The 18,808-nt window shown below is 40.2% G+C and overlaps 2 protein-coding genes across 5 annotated transcripts in view; one reads left to right on the top strand and one right to left on the bottom strand.

The window, feature by feature from the left end:
• Positions 1-1,357: 1,357 nt before the first annotated feature.
• On the bottom strand, positions 1,358-3,167 carry adma (adrenomedullin a). Its single transcript, XM_084475741.1, has 4 exons — positions 3,050-3,167; positions 2,321-2,429; positions 2,040-2,165; positions 1,358-1,872 (listed from the first exon to the last, which is right to left on the bottom strand). Exons 2-4 carry the CDS (start codon positions 2,413-2,415, stop codon positions 1,557-1,559), a joined length of 537 nt encoding a protein of 178 aa, XP_084331867.1. The 5' UTR covers positions 2,416-2,429; positions 3,050-3,167; the 3' UTR covers positions 1,358-1,556.
• A 1,767-nt stretch (positions 3,168-4,934) lies between these two features.
• Positions 4,935-18,808, top strand: part of sbf2 (SET binding factor 2) — a 78,933-nt gene continuing 65,059 nt past the window's right edge. For 3 of the 4 annotated variants that reach the window (XM_084476661.1, XM_084476662.1, XM_084476660.1), the window contains exons 1-2: positions 4,935-5,061; positions 13,647-13,732. In XM_084476661.1, coding sequence (XP_084332787.1) covers positions 5,007-5,061; positions 13,647-13,732 — 141 coding nt within the window. In that variant the 5' untranslated portion in view covers positions 4,935-5,006. The remainder of the gene's footprint in view (positions 5,062-13,646; positions 13,733-18,808) is intronic. The other variant, XM_084476663.1, reaches the window with a different exon arrangement.

Below are 18,808 nucleotides of genomic sequence, written 5' to 3'. Positions count from 1 at the left end.
ATAGGGCACAGCCTGAGGCTCGTGGGGGAAACCTCGTGTTTTAGAGATGCTCTCTGTGTGCCGTACAGGAATGCTAGACAGAAGCCCCCCCCCCCTGCAGCAGTAGCCATCTAGAGGATGGAGGGATTGAAGTCTCAGCCTCCTCTAATAGGCGCAGGTCTCTGGCCCACAGACAAGCGTTGAACCCATGTAGGCTGGAGTGCACCGTGCAGGAATGTGCCCGGCACCTCGTCTGCCCTTTAGGGGGGGGGGTCACAAGTAGGGGGGAGTGAGACAGCGACTAATAATACCCTATAATCACTTAACTCATACCAGGTGCAGTTTGTCCTGCTGGGGCAGTGTACACTGCAGACAATAGAAGGAACCAGGAGAAGCAAAGAAGTCTTGTTTTGAATGCAAAAGGTTTATTGTATGAAAAAGGGTTTTTTTTACACAAATAAAATAGGCCGTATTTACAAATATATTATATAACATGTTTTTTTTAAACAAATATAGTATTACCACAGTTTGCAAAATAATAGTGAAAATGGCAATAGATAGATAGATACATAGAATGCCCTTATATATTTATTCCTGTATAAAAAATAGCTCAATCTGTATACGTATCATAATGTAGCCTCTATGCAATATTTAAATAATGAAATTCAACATTTTGTAACATATATACATACACTTGTAAAAAAACAGACAAATATAGATTGCACATGTGTTTATACAAACAATATAAATTTCAAGTATATTTCAATCCATTATGGACTGGCACATTTCACAGAATCTAAGGCATTTTTCCTTTGTACAATACAGTGTCCCAAAATATGATTAAGATAAAAAAAAAAAAGCTTAATAGCTCTAACACATAACTATCTCCCTGTTGAGCATTTGTGATTAGCATCTCTCTTCCTGATGATTTTTTTTTTTATCTTTAGGTCCATTTGGAGAAAAAAAAAGTGCAGACAAGTATTGAGAGTTGGGTTGGAATGGGGGTAGCATAATCCTTAGAGGATAGATATTCTCAAAGTCCTGACTCTGAGGAAGTGGTGTGTATTAATGTCCCTGCATGGTCAGTGAAAAAGAGAGAGAAGGACTCTTTCTCCTCCCAGCCCCATGATGTGTCCACTTGGCCAGGTGTGAGCACTGTGTTCCCTTCCCTCTGCAGGGCAGAGAGACAAGAGAGCAGCAGCAGCAGCAGCATCTGGCCTTGGTGCTCCACAACCGTGCCATCCAGTGTCTGAGGGCCAGCTGCAGAGGTCTGCACCCTCTGCACGCTCAACTCTCCGTCTCCCGTCAGCCTACATCGGCCTCCAGGGACACACAGCTGGAGCAGTCCCGTTTGTTTGCGCTAACTCAGTCCTTGCGCTTTGGAACAAAAAAAAAAAAAGAACTAAAACAAAAAAAAAAAAAGCTTGTGCTGGAGCTGGCTTGGCTTTAAGTCTCAGACATTTGAATAATCTTGGAACAAAACAGCAGAGAGGACATCTCGGTGTCCTTGGCTGCCTTCTTCTCCTTCTTTTTTTTTTTTGGCTTCTATCTGCACCCCTTGCTTCCAATCACTTCGCTCATGTCCGGGTGAGGTGCAGGAGGGCCTCCAGCTTATGAACCTGTGACACAGCGTTCCTCCAGACAGGCCTCAGCCTCCCCTGCTCCAGCCCCAGCGCGACCCTGCGGGCCGGGACAGAGCGCCGTCTCCGGCCGTACCCCTGCGGGCTGATCTTCTCCATGGGGGCGCTTCCAATCTTCAACTTGTTGTTGAGCTGGTGGAGGCGGTGCGCCAGGTCGTGCACGGTGCACGTGCCCAGGGAGCAGCCGGGTCTCCTTGACTGGTTGACAGTGGAGTGCTTGGAGCGCTTGGTTCTGATGCTGCTGATGCCATTGCTGGATGGAGGGTGGGTCAGGACAGAAAGCAAAAGAGAGAGAGAGAAAGAGAAAGGAAAATTAACTTTTGCACTGAATGACTCAGTAGTCTGTATTTTAATTGTATCCATCTTTTGTCAGTTTGTAAGTCAAACTGGAAATGGAAGATGTCTGGGGTGTCTTTTTACCTGGAATGTGGAATCAGAGTATCCCTGATCTCTTCCGGTGTGACAAACTGCTCAGACTCTGCCACCCTCTCTGCAGACATGCTGTTAAGATGCCTCCTCAGTCGGCTCTCCATCCACACACTTAATCTATAGGGGAGAACAGACAGGAGACCAGATTAATCCAGGGCAGATCTTTAGGAAGGTAGGTGGTGAAATCTGCCTTCACTGTTTACATATAGCAAGATGGGATTGATCCAGAGGTTGAAGATTAAAGAGTAAATAAAGAAAGTAAATCAGCTCACCGTTTTTTCAACTCCGGGTTCACTTCAAGTTCCACACAGTGAGCTATTGTGGACAGCAGGCAGCCATAAAGGACGGATTGGAGGATCAGCTTCATGTTGACTCTGTGACCTGTGAGGGAAAGAAACATTTGTCAGTTATTTACTTGTCATATCAAATTACTATATAACTTTATATGCTACCCTATATTGTCTCTGAAATCATCTCTGAAAGCGTTGCATTGCAATGATAACTACCATACTAGCCACGGTTTACACAAGAGTCCAAAAGCCAAGTTATTTTTACTTATCATTCATTTATTTATAAAGTTAAGCCAAGGTCAGTTTTGTGTGGCTAAGTAAACGTACAACCATGCTTTAGGCCCCTGGCCAGCAAAGGAGAGTACTGGGTCCTGCAGTCTAGTTTGAGCTAAACTTACTGGGGCTCAATCACTGCCAACTTAACTCAATAGAATCCATCCAATTTATTTAGACAAGCAGGGAAATAACAGGAGGTGTAAATTTAAAACAATAAAAAACAGCAACACACTTAATTCCTACCAGATGTCCTAAAACATCTAAAGGGCAACCTTCTGCACACACTACCAGTTAAACACCTTATATAACCAGACAGATAACCCCGTCCTTGTCCATACTCTCTGACCTCAAAAGCACAAGGATAAAGCCATCAGCAATGATTAGGGGAAAAGGAAACCTAAAGAGACAAAAGGATGTTTTCAAAAGCACACATACCTCTAATCCTTCTTTAATTCACGTGGATCCAAAAGCTCTCTTGCTGTAGACTTGGCTATTAAAAAAAAGTACTCCACAGATTTCTTGAAATTGCTGGAGGTGCTGTAGGGCAGCTGTGACACTCTGCTAATAGCTCTAACACACCAGACGAGCAGCTTTATAGTATTATGTGTGGTGGGAGGGGCCCTTTACTGACTCACTCAGTCCCTCATCCTTTTCCCCTCCCAGTGCATTACAATGCAGTTCAATGCAGCTGAGAGTGAAACCATTCAATATACAGAATATTAAAGGATATAATTATACAAATGAAAACATATTTTTTTCTTAGAATCTATAATGGCAGCATATTATAAGAAAAAAATAAGTTAATAAGTTGAGATCAATGTTTTTTTTTTAATTATTTGAGTTTTCACAGAATATTATAATTGGATGAGCATGACCTGAATGTAGATTTACTTTTTTTAATTTTCAAGTAGGCCTATTTGTAAATTATTGGACAATAAAATGATCATGAAAACAAGTAATGGGAAATATTTAATTATCACAAACTAAATCAGCATGAAACATTTTTAGAGGTAGGACCTAATTCAAATGATAAAATAATAATTGGGCAAATACGGTTGTTTTGTTGTTGGTTTTCTTTGTCCATTCTGCTCTAGGAATTGTTTTAACTGAACTGTCTCCAACACTGGAATTGAAGATATACAAACACTGGGGGAATAATTTAATATATTAAGTTTAGTTGGTTGTTAACATATAATGATCTAATAATAATATTTATGTAAGCTTCATTCGTTATATTGATCGTAACCAAAATGATAATTACTATACTAATAGGAATTTAAAAAAAAAGTATATATATATATATACATACATACAAATAACCCAGGAATCTATTCAGGAATGTGACAATTTAGAGCCACAAAGTCTGTTACTCTATCGGAGAAAAATTACTTGAGTCATGCAGAACAATGATTCATTTTGAAAATATCCACTCGATCTAGCCCAGTTTTATAACAAGGGCTAGCCCCAAAGCAACCCCACCACATTTTGTATATATGGGTTTCTTACGATTGCACAAACCAATCTTCATACATCTGAACTGCAATGGATACACACAATCAGGACCAAAACTGCTGTTGCTGTACATTGCTTGCTGCAGTTGCCCATATGTTGAATGGTCACGGTTGGATGGGGGAAAAGAGTGTCCGTGGACCTTGTTCCACTACACATTGTTCCCATTACATTACACGCACTCTGCAACTCTGCTCAGTCAGTGGTCTGATATTATTCTGATGGATTTATTGTTTATTTCTTACTTACTGTAGTCAAAGTATTATGTACAAACGACATATTTATTGGCACCTCGATATCAATAACCAACATGCACAAACTCACATACAGAGAGAGAGAGAGAGGAGAGCAAGATGGAATGAGATCGTGTGTGTGTGTGTGTGTGAGAGAGAGAGAGAGAGAGAGAGAGAGAGAGAGAGAGAGAGAGAGAGAGAGAGAGAGAGAGAGAGAGAGAGAGAGAGAGAGAGAGAGCGAGAGAGACAGAGAGAGAGAGAGACAGAAGGTGCGCTTTTCTTCAACAGCGTGTACGAGTGTCCTAAAAATAGTGAATAAGGGTTTCTGTAACGCTAATTTGGAATTAAATATAACCTGCATATAGTTCTTCATAATATCCTCTAATGTAAATATTTAATTAATTTAAAATAAGTGTGCATCTATCATACGCCCAGTTATAAAACAACGCTGAATGGCCGGAGAATGGAACAGAGAAACACAAAATTAAAGATATCCGAAAGACGACTGTTAGTGAACTGGGCAGCCCACGCCCATGGATGTCGCTTGGCTCTGCGCGCAGGCGCATTGCCATTCCTGTCAAACATGGCTGTGCTTTTGAAGAAAGAAAAATGCTGAATTGTATTGGTGTATTTCGGGAAAAACAGCAAACATGGCTAGATTCGCTGATTATTTTATTGTCGTGGGATATGATCAGGACAAATCTGGTAAGTGACACGTCTGACCGCGCGGCCACGGGTTACACGTTGTGCCTGGCTGCTGTGGTTTATCCAGGCCGTCCAGTGTGTTAGTGTTGATGACAGATAGCTCGGGGTAGCCTAGCCATGCAGCTAAGATTTTTAAGATATGAAACACCCTTTTTTAGGGCAGTGTCCTACTGCTCCTGAACCTATATAATAACACAGTAACTAAAGTAGCCACAGACCTATCAAAAAAGTAAGCGTTGTTGTTCCGTACAATATCTTTTGATTTGTTCCTTGAAACTTTTACGGATGAAGTGGAAAAGCTTTCACATCCTGTCCCTGTTGATGTGTGTCCCTGTCAAATGCCTTCTTGGCGGGGAGCTGAGGAAAAGCTGCACCACGACATGCTTAGGTCTCCTAGTAGCTCATTTAATTGTCTTATTTCAATGTATAGGAGAACATGTTCCTAAACATTGCCTCTCTCTGTCAGATCAAATTGCTCGGGCTATGCTAGGCACTGAAACGCCTGTTTTCCCTCCCATCTCTCTGTGTGTGTATACCTGCTACTATACAGGACTTGTATTGCACGTGTAACCCGCATGCCATCTACTGGACTTGTTGGCTGCTAAACATTTTGTTTGTCTATTTATACTCATTGTTGACATGTGCATTTGACCAGTTTTGTAATTGTTGTCTTGGAAGGAGCTGAACTTTTAGGGGATGGGCGTATACAGCTGCAAAAAGGCAGGCCCTGTTGTAGGATCCAACCCCCCCTCCCCCCCGCCCCCCCTCTATTTTCTGCATGAAAGTCATGAGTGTTGGAATGTGAAAACCCTCCAGCCATTTCCCGAATACCATGCTCCATAGCTGACTTCATTTTTGTGTATTGTGTATTTTCGAAGAACGCCATCTCAATGAAGAGTTCACATTATGTATTTATCGTTCCATTGTGGGGTGGTCTACTTCTTCCAAATCAAATCAAATCAGATTGCAGTTACAAAAATGGATCAGAGTCCAGTACAGATTAGCCATACTTGTATCTGAACAATTCATTCATTCATTACTACACTGAGGTAAAAAGAAAATTTGAAAAATGATCAATGCTTTGATGAAAATCTAAACAGGGCATGGGTATAAAAAGAGAAGACTGTCTGACTTCTCTTTGCGATCACAAGCCAAATATTAGTCATATTAGTCATCAGTTGTATGTATGTTTGCATCAGTTCTTAGCATCATGACCCGAAACCAACAGTAACACAATGTTCCGTCATCAGCATAGAATCAGTAAAATCCCATTCAAACGAAATGACCATGGTTGTAATGCTGTAAAAGTGCAAAGACGCATTGCAAGAAATAAATATCTTCAGCAGTTTTTTTTTAACTCAGTCGACAGACTTTTGATAATTTAGGTTTGATGATAAGTAGAATTATTCTGTTTGTTTGGTGCCTTTTTTCTCCATGGCTGAACAGTTTTAGGGCTAGCTCTAAAACTATAAGAACTTTGCACTTGTTATTATTACTTTGCACTTATTATTTTACACATCAGTTTTATAGTTCTTAAAATAGACTTTGCAGTCGACCTGGGTATTCATTTATGCCAGTAGTCTGTCTAGACAACATGTGTTTGCTACTCTACCTTGATCACTAAATCAAACAAAGATCCTTTCAAAGGTCTTCAGGCCGCTTCCTGTATACTAAAGATTTAATTTCCACTACCTTCACCAACAACCCATTGCTCACTACGGACTGGATAATTCCTCAAGGACACCATTGTAAAATGCTTGCCTAATACTACCATGTCTTTCAGATGACTGACTTTTTTTACCTGCTTCTGTCAAGGAACAGGAAATGCATTCGTTTTTTGTCAAATGTATTTTAATCATTTTATATAGAAAGGGCTAACCCTGCCCTATAAAAGGAGAAAGATGATTAAAAAAAAATGTGGTGACACTGCTTCTGTTAGTCACATATGTATAGGTCTCTGGCTTGTACACTTGGCTTAATCGAAGGCATGGCGTCAACTGAATATGCTATCAATAATAAATATATCAATATCCTGCCAAATGTACTGATTATTGTAGAAATCCAGAAGTCCTATGGATGCAGTTCACTGAGTTAAATTTGACATTGCCTACCTAATAGAAAAGCCTTAAATTGCAGCTTGTATTGTATTTCACGGCATGTTGCAAGAGTTATGCATGAGAAACACTTGCTCTTTGGACTTGACATACATAAACTATGAAATTATTTTTGTGGACCGGTGATTCCATGCAGGTTTTTGGAATAGGCAGGGCTGTTTATCTTGTAGTGGTATATTGTTTTGGCTCATTGGTGATGGGGCTATACAGTCTCTGCCCGCACCAAGTAACATGTGTGAGATGGAAGAGAGGAATTTGTCCCGGTGCCTTACTCAAACAATTTATTGGATGGATCTCATCATTTTGGTATGCATTTCAAGGACATGCTGCCCAATGTTAACTCTCTGTGACTTTATGGTCGGGTCTTTCTGGTCTTGACTAAGAGAAAGTGTTATGGAACACAAAAAATCCTGCTGGATTCAAAAAGGCTCGAGGTTTGCAGGGAATAGGAGTAAATACTTCCACATGCAGTTTTAGCTGTTTTTTTTTATACAAGGCTTGGACTACTTTGAGATACACACATACGGCAAATATTGAGTTTCTGTCTTTACTGTTAATACAATTTGGACACAAATATAGCCTTCTCTTAGCGACCTATCCAATCCTTCAATGAAGCCATGGAGCCATACCTGTAGCTAGATTCTTGATGAATAAGAACTGTAATATTGGTAAGGTAATTTTCAAAAACATAATATGAATCATGCGATCGTAAAGTGTTGTAAGGTACTGCTTAAAAAAAAGCAGATGAGTGAAAAGGGAAATTTAGGTCTTCTTCCTATCGATTGGGAGCCACTTTCTGTTGAGCTGACTTCCTGGAGCCACCTGGACCACAATGGGGAAGTTCCTTTCTGTTCAGCAGCGTTGTATGTCGCATTTGCACGGAAATTCCATGTCATTATGATGTAGTTTGAAAATGAAATGCTCCTGTGACGTGATGAGCGTTTGTTGATTTAATCCGTTGATTTATTTGTCAGGCGAGCAAAAAAGGAAAGGTTTTGTATATCTGAATCAGGGAATATCACAACCAAATATTTAGATTGTTTTACCATATGTCATACACATAAGTACCGGGTTATATCAGGTCTTTGTTTTAGCATTTATGGAAATCATGACATTTATTTTCTGAGCCTGTGATGAGCGAAACTGATTCAGCATTGCAATACACGTGGTATGGCATTTCACAGCTCATATTGCCTTGGCCAGCAGCTTTGTTATTTTTTCCTCCAATGTGGATATGAGCCCCTATATGTTTCTTCCTCTGCAGTGGCATTTAATGGCTTCCTCGACTGAGATTTTTTTTATATCCAATATTTGCTTGTCTCTGATAACATTATGCAAGTAATGACTAATCTATTGCTTCCTTGTAGGTTTTACAAAGCTCTCGCATAGCATCAAGCAATAAACAGATTTCATGACTCTTTGCATATTAACAACATGTGGAGTCACTTTGGCAGGTGTTTGGCGAGATGTTTGAAAAAAACCTGAAGTTAGGCCAATTGTATCCGCAGCTAGGCTGAGGCAGGTTGAGGGTTGATGTGATGTAAACGGATAGATTGTTTTACAAAGGCGGCCTTGGCCATACATGGTAATGCTCTGCTGATTTATAGAACTACTTAATGACAAGACAAGTCGGGAAGATATACTGTTGAGTGTTTTTCCTGAGGAGGAACAGCTGTTCTAATCAGGAAAGACTAACAACCTTCCATTGTAGGATGTGTCTGACTGAACACAATGCAAATAATGCTAGAATCTAACTACTTGGTTGTTTTTGGGTGCAAACACTTCTTGATCATTCTGCAAATGCACATTTGTCTTATCTCATGGCATTCATCTGTTATTAAAACTAGACATGCAGGCCAGATAATATTGCAACAGAGATCATTTTAATTTAGACAAAGGTTTTCAAGGTGGTCTCATTATGTGATCGTTTCACACTTAGGAATTCAACATTTATAAAATGGGAATTGGTTGATGTGTATATAAATCATTTTAATATATTACAAGCATAACTTTGCAGCCAAACTGTTTTAATGACTAAAATAAACTGCTGGTGGTGGTGCTACATGTTTCAAACAACGAAAAAGTGCCTTTTGACACTCTGGTCTAATGAATGTGATTGAGGCCTCAGATTCAAAGGAAACATGCCCTGAGGCAGTTTATCTGTAAAGGATTATCACAAAGTCTAAGAATATTAGAATAGTATTAACCTTTTTAAAACCTGTATGGTGTCTGACTTGACCCACTTCCATACGTTCAGACAGGTGAAATGACTTGGTAATCATATTCATAGAATTTTTCTTTTTGTATTAGAAAATGTGCAAAAGTGACCTTCCTGCACTTAATTTCATTAGATTTCGGTTTCCTTTTTTCGGTTGAATAGAAAGCAAGTCAGTTGTCGTGTTGACAACTGCACTTCCAATCTGGACTAACACTTCTGGTCTCCACTTCTTGTCATCATTTAGAAGTCATTATTTTCCTAATATAATTAACCTGCTCAAAAACTGGTTCAGATAGAATAGAAGATACTTTAGGGCTAACCACATTGGAGTTGGTACAAAGGAATATAAACTTCTAGTTAAAGTTCTAATGGCTAATGACTTTGTTTATTGTTTGGTGTCTTAGTTTTGACATCTGCTTTGTGCTTTTATGACTTATTTTCTTGTAAACTTGTAACCTTTTCTATTGTGCCACTCCATTCTAACAGATGGTGAGGATAAGCTGATTTTAGCATTTTGGACAGTTGCCTATTTACTTTTTTTCATGAACAAGTGCTGTTTATCTATGTTTACATTCTCCATTAACTTAAACGTCTTGCACAAAATGTGTGAATTGGTTTGTAATCAGTAAATATTAAACATATGTTTTGTTCATTTTTGGAATTCTTCCACCTTAGATGCTATCAAAATCTGAAATTACAATGGTCCTGATGAGGCCTGGATTCTATTACCCTGTCAAACAGCACTGTTTATTATTATAATAATAATTTTATTAATTGTTATTTTTAGTCTTCTGAAACAATTACTTCTTTTGATACATAGCATAGTCTTATGGAATGGAAGGAATCTGGTCATGTCATTCATTTCATAAACATTTGAACTTGACGGACAGTGCAAGCATGTGATGTGTGTTAAAGGATAATACCATTGCAGGATGGACTTTAACCCTGCCACTTAACAGTACACACATTGTACGATGCATGAACTGCACTTCAGTTCATTTGAACAATGTAGCTGCCGCCGGCAAAACCCATTCAAACAAGCACCGCATGAACATCCAAAAAGAAAAAGAGAGGTCAATATTTTAAAGCTGTTGTTGACAGCTGGGTTGAGCCAGATAGCAAAGGAAAGCTACACTATGGATGCCCACTTAGTTGTATCAGGGTGATGAGGTAGAGCAGTTGAAACCACTCTTTATGCATCTTTTAAAGGTCCCATGACAGGTGTGGTGTGATTACGGCTTGTAATGGCTAATCACACCACACCTGGTGGCATGTCATGGGACATTTAACCAGGCCAATAGCCAAGAGTCTTTCCGGTGACTTGCATTGCCAAAGGTTGTATGGTTATTTAAGGAACTCACTAGGGCTGTACCCTTAAAGTCAACAGGTCCAATTGTAGCCCTGACTCAAGTTCTCTCAGTCTTGTAATGGCAGGTGTTTCTTTGATGATGATTAGTCCATCTCGTATTGATCTTGTCAAACCAAGGTAAAATTGTAAAAATATCAGATATTCACGCTCTGTAATAAAGTGACCTGAAGCATGGAACTAATGCGACTAGCTGTGTTGGGTCTAGTGGTGTAAACTAAAAAGTCGGCAAGTAGGCTGCCTGCAGTATATGTTAAAGAGAGAAAGAGTATGCTTCAGTATACGTTAAAGAGAAAGAGAGCATGCAACTACATCCCAGCTGATCATGGTGTTCGCCTAACACAATAGGGGCTATGTAGAGCCAAAAAAGGTATGGTTATTTACACTTTTCCAAACTGGACACAGACAATGCTTGCTGCAATAGTTGTAATGCGAAATGCAAAGCTGGCCATGGAAATACCTCTCACCTGAGGAAACACCTGCTCAAACACAACATATATCTTAAAGCAGAGTGTACCATGTTTGATATAAATGTTTGTTGGGTACCTGTATTGGTCGAAATATGACCAGTACCCAACCCTACCGGTAACCATAATGTCATGTGAATCTGGAAAATTGTTATTTTTTTGTGTTATTTAACAATGATTTGGCGAATTACCAATTTGAACTGGTGAAGGGGAGCCGACTTGTCAGATAGACCTCAGGTGAACATCCAGTCGAAAACTTGGGGATGATGTTGTAATGACTTTTTTTTAGGTTTGTAGCTCTAGCTTTTACAAACATTTGTTTAGATGAAATAGGAATCTTACTGAAAAGAAGCCAGACAAGAAAGCTGAGGAAGTTGGCAGGAAATAGATCATTAACTTAAATGAGCAATGAAAAGGATATCTCTGCTATTATTATATTATTATGAGATATATATATATTTGTATTAACTTCTAAAAACAATGTCAGTTGCATCTCATAAGTCCTTCAAATTAATTTGAATTGCTTTGCCATATGTGGCCTTGTGATTTGTGTGTTGTTGTTTTTTTTAAGATTTGTGTCAATCTGGAAGATGGCAAGTTTTGATTTTGGTTACAAGGTCGAGGCTCCCCCAAGCTAAGGTCAGGGTCCAACTGTGTCAGCGGCCCTGATTCAAGTGCAGAGCAGCGTTAGTTCAACAACCCTGGGATTCTGCCTCGGATGGAGCGGGGGAGGGGGAGGACAACCGGCGAAATACATTTTGGAACTTCTCTCTAGATGAATTCCTCTGTAATCTGCTTTGTGTTTTCTGTCTATGTCCAGTGTTGGATTAAGCATCTGGAATCCATCCAATAATTGTTCCTGAGATCTGCTGATGCATTGCGCATTCATTATTTGAACCTCTGGCTGTTTTAAAGGGTCTTGTATAGATTTAACTTACAATTTAACCCCCATGATTTTCTCTACCCTTAATAACTTAATAGTTACTCTTATTAAAGAGTTTGAGTAAACGTGCCTGATGAATGCATCGGTTACACTCTAGGTAAATGGTCAGGGGGCCACTATGATGTGGCTATGGGTGCCTTCATTCCTGAACCGGTGGCTTAGTTTTAACCAATCCCTGGAACGTTTCCTGCACAGGAAGGTTTGTTTTGGGGTTGTGTGAATGCTCATTCGAACTCCGGTGCAGACCAGACCAAAAACTCTGGACCGGTCTTGGTCCACTTCCAAGTGAACTCTGGTTCGGGTTGCTTTAGGTGTGAACGTGATCCTACCTAACTATGTGGAAGCAAACCAAAAAAACAATGCATCGTACTGAAATAATAAAAAATATTATATTGTGATCAGATGTGGTGCAATCAGAAGGAACACTAATCAAAATATGGTTGGATGACTGTATAAAGATAATAGTAAATGATTGCTTGCTGTCGCTCACAAAAACATAGTTATATATGTAATTATTCAGTTACAATTATTCAACAAGCCACAAACAATGTTTGTTTCTCCTACCAAAGTCCAGTGTGAACGCTAACTGAACCAAATGAAAATGAAACAAAGTGTCAACTTCACATCTGAAATGTACGAGCCTACCTAACTATCTAACTAGAATTTAGGGAGTATGTATGTCTGTCCTTCGATTTTCTCGACAACCGTCCATCCAATCGACCACGCATGGCGTGGGAATCGCTTAGGACCGAACATAGAGCAGAAGAATCAATGCGGTGCTGTCATGGTTTGTGGCCCAAATAACCAAATGGCCCCAAAAATATTTGCTTAATCTTGCCTAATCTTTGCCTAAGAGGCAGGTAATTGCTATATGCAATAGAAGCAAAGTTTTGATTCTCAGTCTAGGATACAGTATATTTATGTTTATTTGAGATTCTACAACACTACAACTCTATTGCGTATGCAGAGTATCGCCGTCAAAAAAATCCCTTGATGCAGTCTGATGAACTAGGCCTACTGTACGGTGGCGCTGTGCCGACTTGCTCCTTTCCAGCGGCACCATGTACCATTTCAAAATATGCTCTCCGATAAGTAGACGTTGTCGCTTTACCCCCGCTTTAAATGCTGAAACGGTTCAATTGGTATAGAAAACATGTTTTATTGGAATAACACTTTAAAAAAAGCAAAACTACAACATCAGACGTTAGTGCTTTGTGGAGGATGTCATTGGCTTTCGGTTCCACTCTTCCGTCCAAGTCAGACTCCATTACGGCAAAGCTTTGATGTAGCAGGTTGCACCCCAGCCCAGTGTGCTGTGGAGCCCTGAGAGTTATTAGAGTGGTTGTCAGCCCGGGGCCTGTGCACCTGAACTGGTTAAACATCAAGTAGGGGCCAATGCCAAAAGTTGAAATGGATTCACTGTTATTTAAGTAAAGCTCTTGCAAATCCTCCGATGTTCATCTGTTTTCCTCCCCAGGTTCAGAAGAGGGATGTGGAAAGATTATTCAGCGCTTCCCCAAGAAGGACTGGGAGGGCACAGCGTTTCCTCAGGGAGTGGAGATGGTGAGTAATGGCATCCTATCAACTCAATGCAATTCAAACATTCTGAAATGTTTTCAGAATTCTCATTAACTTTCGCACCAATTCCCAAGCTAACGTGGTCATTGTTTTTTTTCACATGAACCAATTGATTGTTAGACTGAATTTGCTATCAGTGCGTTTACATGACACTCAAGAAAGTCGAATTATTGGCTTAGTCCAACTATGATTGTATTACTAAGAGGCATGTATACACCTTAAGCTCACCCCACACTACAAGATAAATGTCCCGATATCGTGCCCGATTTGCCCCTTACGAGAATCGGGGTGGCGTTCCCATGGCAGCCGAATCGGGGCCGAATGTCTGCCGTAGTGTTCTAAGATAGAATCTCATCAACTCTTAAGAGCACCCGATCACAAAATCGGGGTTATCCAACATGATAGATATTTTCGGAATGTTGAGTGAAGGGCAATTTCCACCAGAACCGTCACGGAAGCGGCACGGCAATAAAAACGTTCGCCGAAGACAATAGAAACCATTATAGTCAATGTAGGCTGTTCCACTGGATACGGCAGCGGCACGGCACGAAACCGTCACCAAACCGGCACTACTTTTTTTGAAAGTTGCCAGTTTGCAGCCGTGTCTCAGAACACTACAGCCATTCAGTTTGCATTTGCTCATGAATATTCATGAGCTCACATCGACCCCTATGCAGTTCACTAACGGTAATATTATACAGTCTATCAGAAGTTACTGCTAAAGTTACTACTGCTCTGCCGGCGGACTCCTCCGCCGGCAGAGCAGCCGGAGGAGTCCGCATACGACCGAGAGGTCGGAACAATGGAGCGTCGGAGAAATGATATGGACCCAAAGTGAACTGACAGCTGTCTACTGAAAACATCTTTCTCGAATGCCGGCGCCTGAGTTTGTCGTTGCTGGTGACGTAAAGAGGTCAACCGGTGGCTCTATTACCACTAGTTAAAATGGGCACAGCGCCACCTATTGTACTTGGGCATGACACGCTTCGGCCAATGAATCGATTTACTCACCGCCATGTATACCCGGACAATTGCAGTTGTCCAATTGCGGCGCATAGTCGAACTATGGCTTTAATTAAGCTTTTGGATTAAGCTGTGCATGTAAATGTACTGAGAATGAATCATGACTCCTGCCTAACCTCACAAGAACTATCTTTGTCTAATTCCTTTGTGGTATTTGATAATTGGACAACAGTGTCTCTGTAGTGCAGTGTTTGCACAGTGCTATCGTGGTTAATTATTGTCTTCCTGTCTGCCAGTACTACCAACTTCCTCCACTGTAAATGCTTCGGTATGGCTCTCTAATGGACAGAACAGAACGTTTCCTACTTTGTAACCAAGTTCTAAAACAGTACTTGTTTCGAGGTTTGGAGTTTAATTTAGCAATGGTCTTTTAAGTGAGTTGTTTGTTGGGTGTTTTTTAACATGGAATGAGCGTTTGGCCTCCCAAAGCCTTCCCGTATTTCAAGGACACATGTTTGTCCTTTAGAGCATGTGGATCAGATATTGGCATTTCCTGTTTCAACAATATTTTGAATGATTGTTTATTCAAAAGTAAATTGTATCCTCTTCTGCCTTCACTAATTGGGAAATCATATTCTTTGTTTTCGTTCTTACCATCTCTTTCCCACTGCCCTGTCTCTCTTTATCTTCCTAATAAGGAATGTGAGGTCTCATTTAGTCCCCTATTTTCTCTTACTTGTCTGATAGGTTGAAGTTCACTTTGGGTGAGGGTCCATGACAGGGGGTCTGTTACTATACTGATCAGAACAGTGTATTTCTTCTTGTATCTCAAAGATAACTGCCTGTTGAGGTCAGAAATAACAGCGAACAGTTGCACTAGATTTTAGAGCAGCATAACAGTTCCTATCCACTTGAATTATAATCTTAGATTGATTGGAGGAATATTTTGACCTAATTTGGTCAATTTTGCAGAAAATAAAAAGTATTATTAATGTGGCTATGATGACCAAGGAGACTGAGGTGTTCATTTTAAATGTATACTTAAATAAATACATTTACACATATTTAAAATTAAATTGTATTCCTTGAAGTCCTGTTTTTATTTGACAGCAGTCACACTTTGTGATAGTGCTAACCCAATAATTTGTGAATAAGATCAAATATTCATAATGACAAAGTTAAAGGGCTCATGTCATGGCACCAGGTGTGGGTGTGATTAGCTAGTACAAGCCGTTTGGCAGAATCATTTTCATAGTGACAGCACAAGTGGGCATGTCCACCCAGATATATGAAGGATAGATGAGCGACGTTTGCTACAGTGGGTAGACTGATCTATCCAGCATACATCTAGGTAGACACGCCCACTTGTGATCATCAATCAGTCCTTCCCTGTGCCAAACGGCTTGTACCAGCTAATCACACCCACACCTGGTGCCATGACATGAGCCCTTTTAAAAAATATATTTTAATAATATTGACAGGTTTGAAAAGCACTTAAACGTATTTGGCTATAGCATATTTTTTAAGTTGAAAGGGAGTTTGAATCTTACAAAGCCAACTTGTTGCATCAATTAGTTACCATCTCCATTCTCAAAGACTGGTAGGTGCAACAGACCGAATGCCTGCTGGGGTGAGAATCCATGGTCTTTTTTTACCAAGGTCATCTAATGATACGTCTATTGAAGTCGACAGATTGCCTATGAGGCCGATGGCTTCATGGCTTTTGAGTCCACTAATTACCCTTTTGTTCATTAGCATTGTTTCTGAGCGGTTGTGGCGTGGGAATGTTTTCATAGCGTGTTTCTATTGGACGATGAATGAAAATCACTTTTGTGGGTTGTTTTATGGCATTTAGGAAGTCTTAATATTTTCAACATATTTTCTTTCCAGGGTTCTGTTTTTGCAGTGTAGTGGTTAGCAAGTTAAGTTAGTGCTGCTGACCCATTCTGTACTGTGGAACCATACTGTACTGAAGTGTAACCCATGCTCATGAGTTTCCCCTCTGTCTCAGCTCAAAGTGTACTATGATGCTGATTTTTGCTACGGGTCTTGACAAGGTACCAAACACACCGACCATCCTGTATGGGGTCGAGCTAGTGAAAGAAATAACACACTGCACACTGGAATGTGAACAACAAAAATAACTGCAAACATACAAATTCCTTCTGCCGTGCCTTACTATGTATGCAGTGGAGAAATGCCAATGAGTGCGTGCTTGATGTTTTTTTTAAGGGCCTCAATGATGCCTTGTCAATTAAATAGAGTATAATGAAAATTTGATGACACACTGCAGTGCTTAGCCGTCTCATCTCTGTCTGTGAGGCTCATGGTGGTGTCGCCACACAGTAATCCTTTTAAAAGTTTTGATGTGGAGCCAGCCCTCTGTTAAATATAGAAATGGTACCTGGCGTGAAGCCAAATCTTTCTGCTTAGTGTTTGCAGATGTTTTGGAGGGCCGGTGTAACTGTTGGCCTGTGTGTCCCTGTTGGGTTTTTCTGTATGCTGTATTCTGCTGAGAAGATCCTCACTCAGGCATACCTTTTTACATGTGTCATGCTGAAAATGAATTGAGATATATTGCACTACATACCGATGCACAGAATGTACTTACCGTTGATGGAGTAGGTGTTTTGGTTTTTTGATTCATGTATAATGTACCACAACCCCTCATTTTAGTTTGATGCAGTTTCGATTTTTGTTGAATGATTGCATCTGGGATCAAACAATGAGCTCATGAAAAATAAAGGATATGTGAACACATATGTGAAAGAAGGTATTTTAGGGAACGATAGAATTAGGATAGGGACTTCCTGAAATGTGCCAAAAGTGGCATACGACAACCTTTTGATGTGAAGGCAAATGACAAAGTATTCCATCTTGGAAGGGTTTAATGAAGATAGACCCACTAAGCAGTCTGTATTTTGGCTTTGTTTTGGGTTGGTATGTAAACGATTATTTTCTCCACTCCGCAAAGAAATGACTCATTTACAAACACTAAGGGATACATCTGTAGAAAAAAAACAAGTGGAAGGGGCTAAGCATGAAAAGCAGTTGGCGGTCACAACAGGCCCCCAGCGAACTAAATAATCACAGATGAAGAATGCACCAAGAACAGCATTTACAACGCTAGCCAGGAAAAATGTGTTTCCAATCTTTCCAGGCAAGTGACGATTATATGAACACGCTAGACTCTTGTCTGCCATGGAGAGGTTTTGGAGGTCAATACATTCCTCCTGTACTTTATGAGTAGGGCTTTCAAGGGCTAAGGCGAAGGTCATCACACATCACACACATCATGAAATGTTAATATAACTGTTTCATTTGGTTGATAGAAAAAAAAAACGGAACAAAAAGCCAAATATTTTAATATTATGTCTGCTTTAAAGCATACATCTTAAGGATTATTTTATTCAAACATTTGATACTTAAACAACTCTAGCCTATATATTTACATACATGGATGACACCTAGGGACGGGTATCGAGAACCGGTTCCAGTGTACACCGGGTTCCAAATTGTCAGATCCAACGGAATCGTATGCCTCAGAGCGTATCACTTCCTTTCAGCGATGCCAGCAACTACGGGTGCAAATGTGTACTCAAGAAAAGGAGTACTCCTCAAGCCAATCATAAACGATTACATTGAGGCTGCGCGAAATAGGTTTGTTTAACGACTTGCCCTGCAATACAGAGTTCCCCACACGTTCGACAAGTTTTAGAATGACTTGGCTTGCCAGAAACGTCCCAACAAGTATTTCATTTTAAGTTGGAGAGAGATTCACGCTCTTGATGTCGTTAACTAAAGATGCATTCAGTGGTATGTGTCCCATGTGTATAGTAGTTATCTGCTGAGGAGACAGGGCCTGGGCAGCATCAGTTATCTCTATAGAGCAATTCTCTATAGAGCCACAAATACAAATACAAAGTACTAAGAGCCTGTTTGCTGAGATTTGGACCATGTGTTTGATTACCATTTTTGGGGTATTTGCTGCATCCCTATTCTCACCTGAGTGCCCTGTCGGTTACAGAGGGTGATTACCCTATGTCATAAAAACATGAGCTCCACGAAGGCCAAGTTGCAGATTTTTTATCAGACTAA

The sequence above is a fragment of the Micromesistius poutassou genome, assembly GCF_964030765.1.
Source record: "Micromesistius poutassou genome assembly, chromosome: 12".
NCBI lineage: Eukaryota > Metazoa > Chordata > Actinopteri > Gadiformes > Gadidae > Micromesistius > Micromesistius poutassou.
The sequence above is the reverse complement of the archived record's forward strand: the minus strand, read 5'-3'. Positions and strand labels throughout refer to the sequence as shown.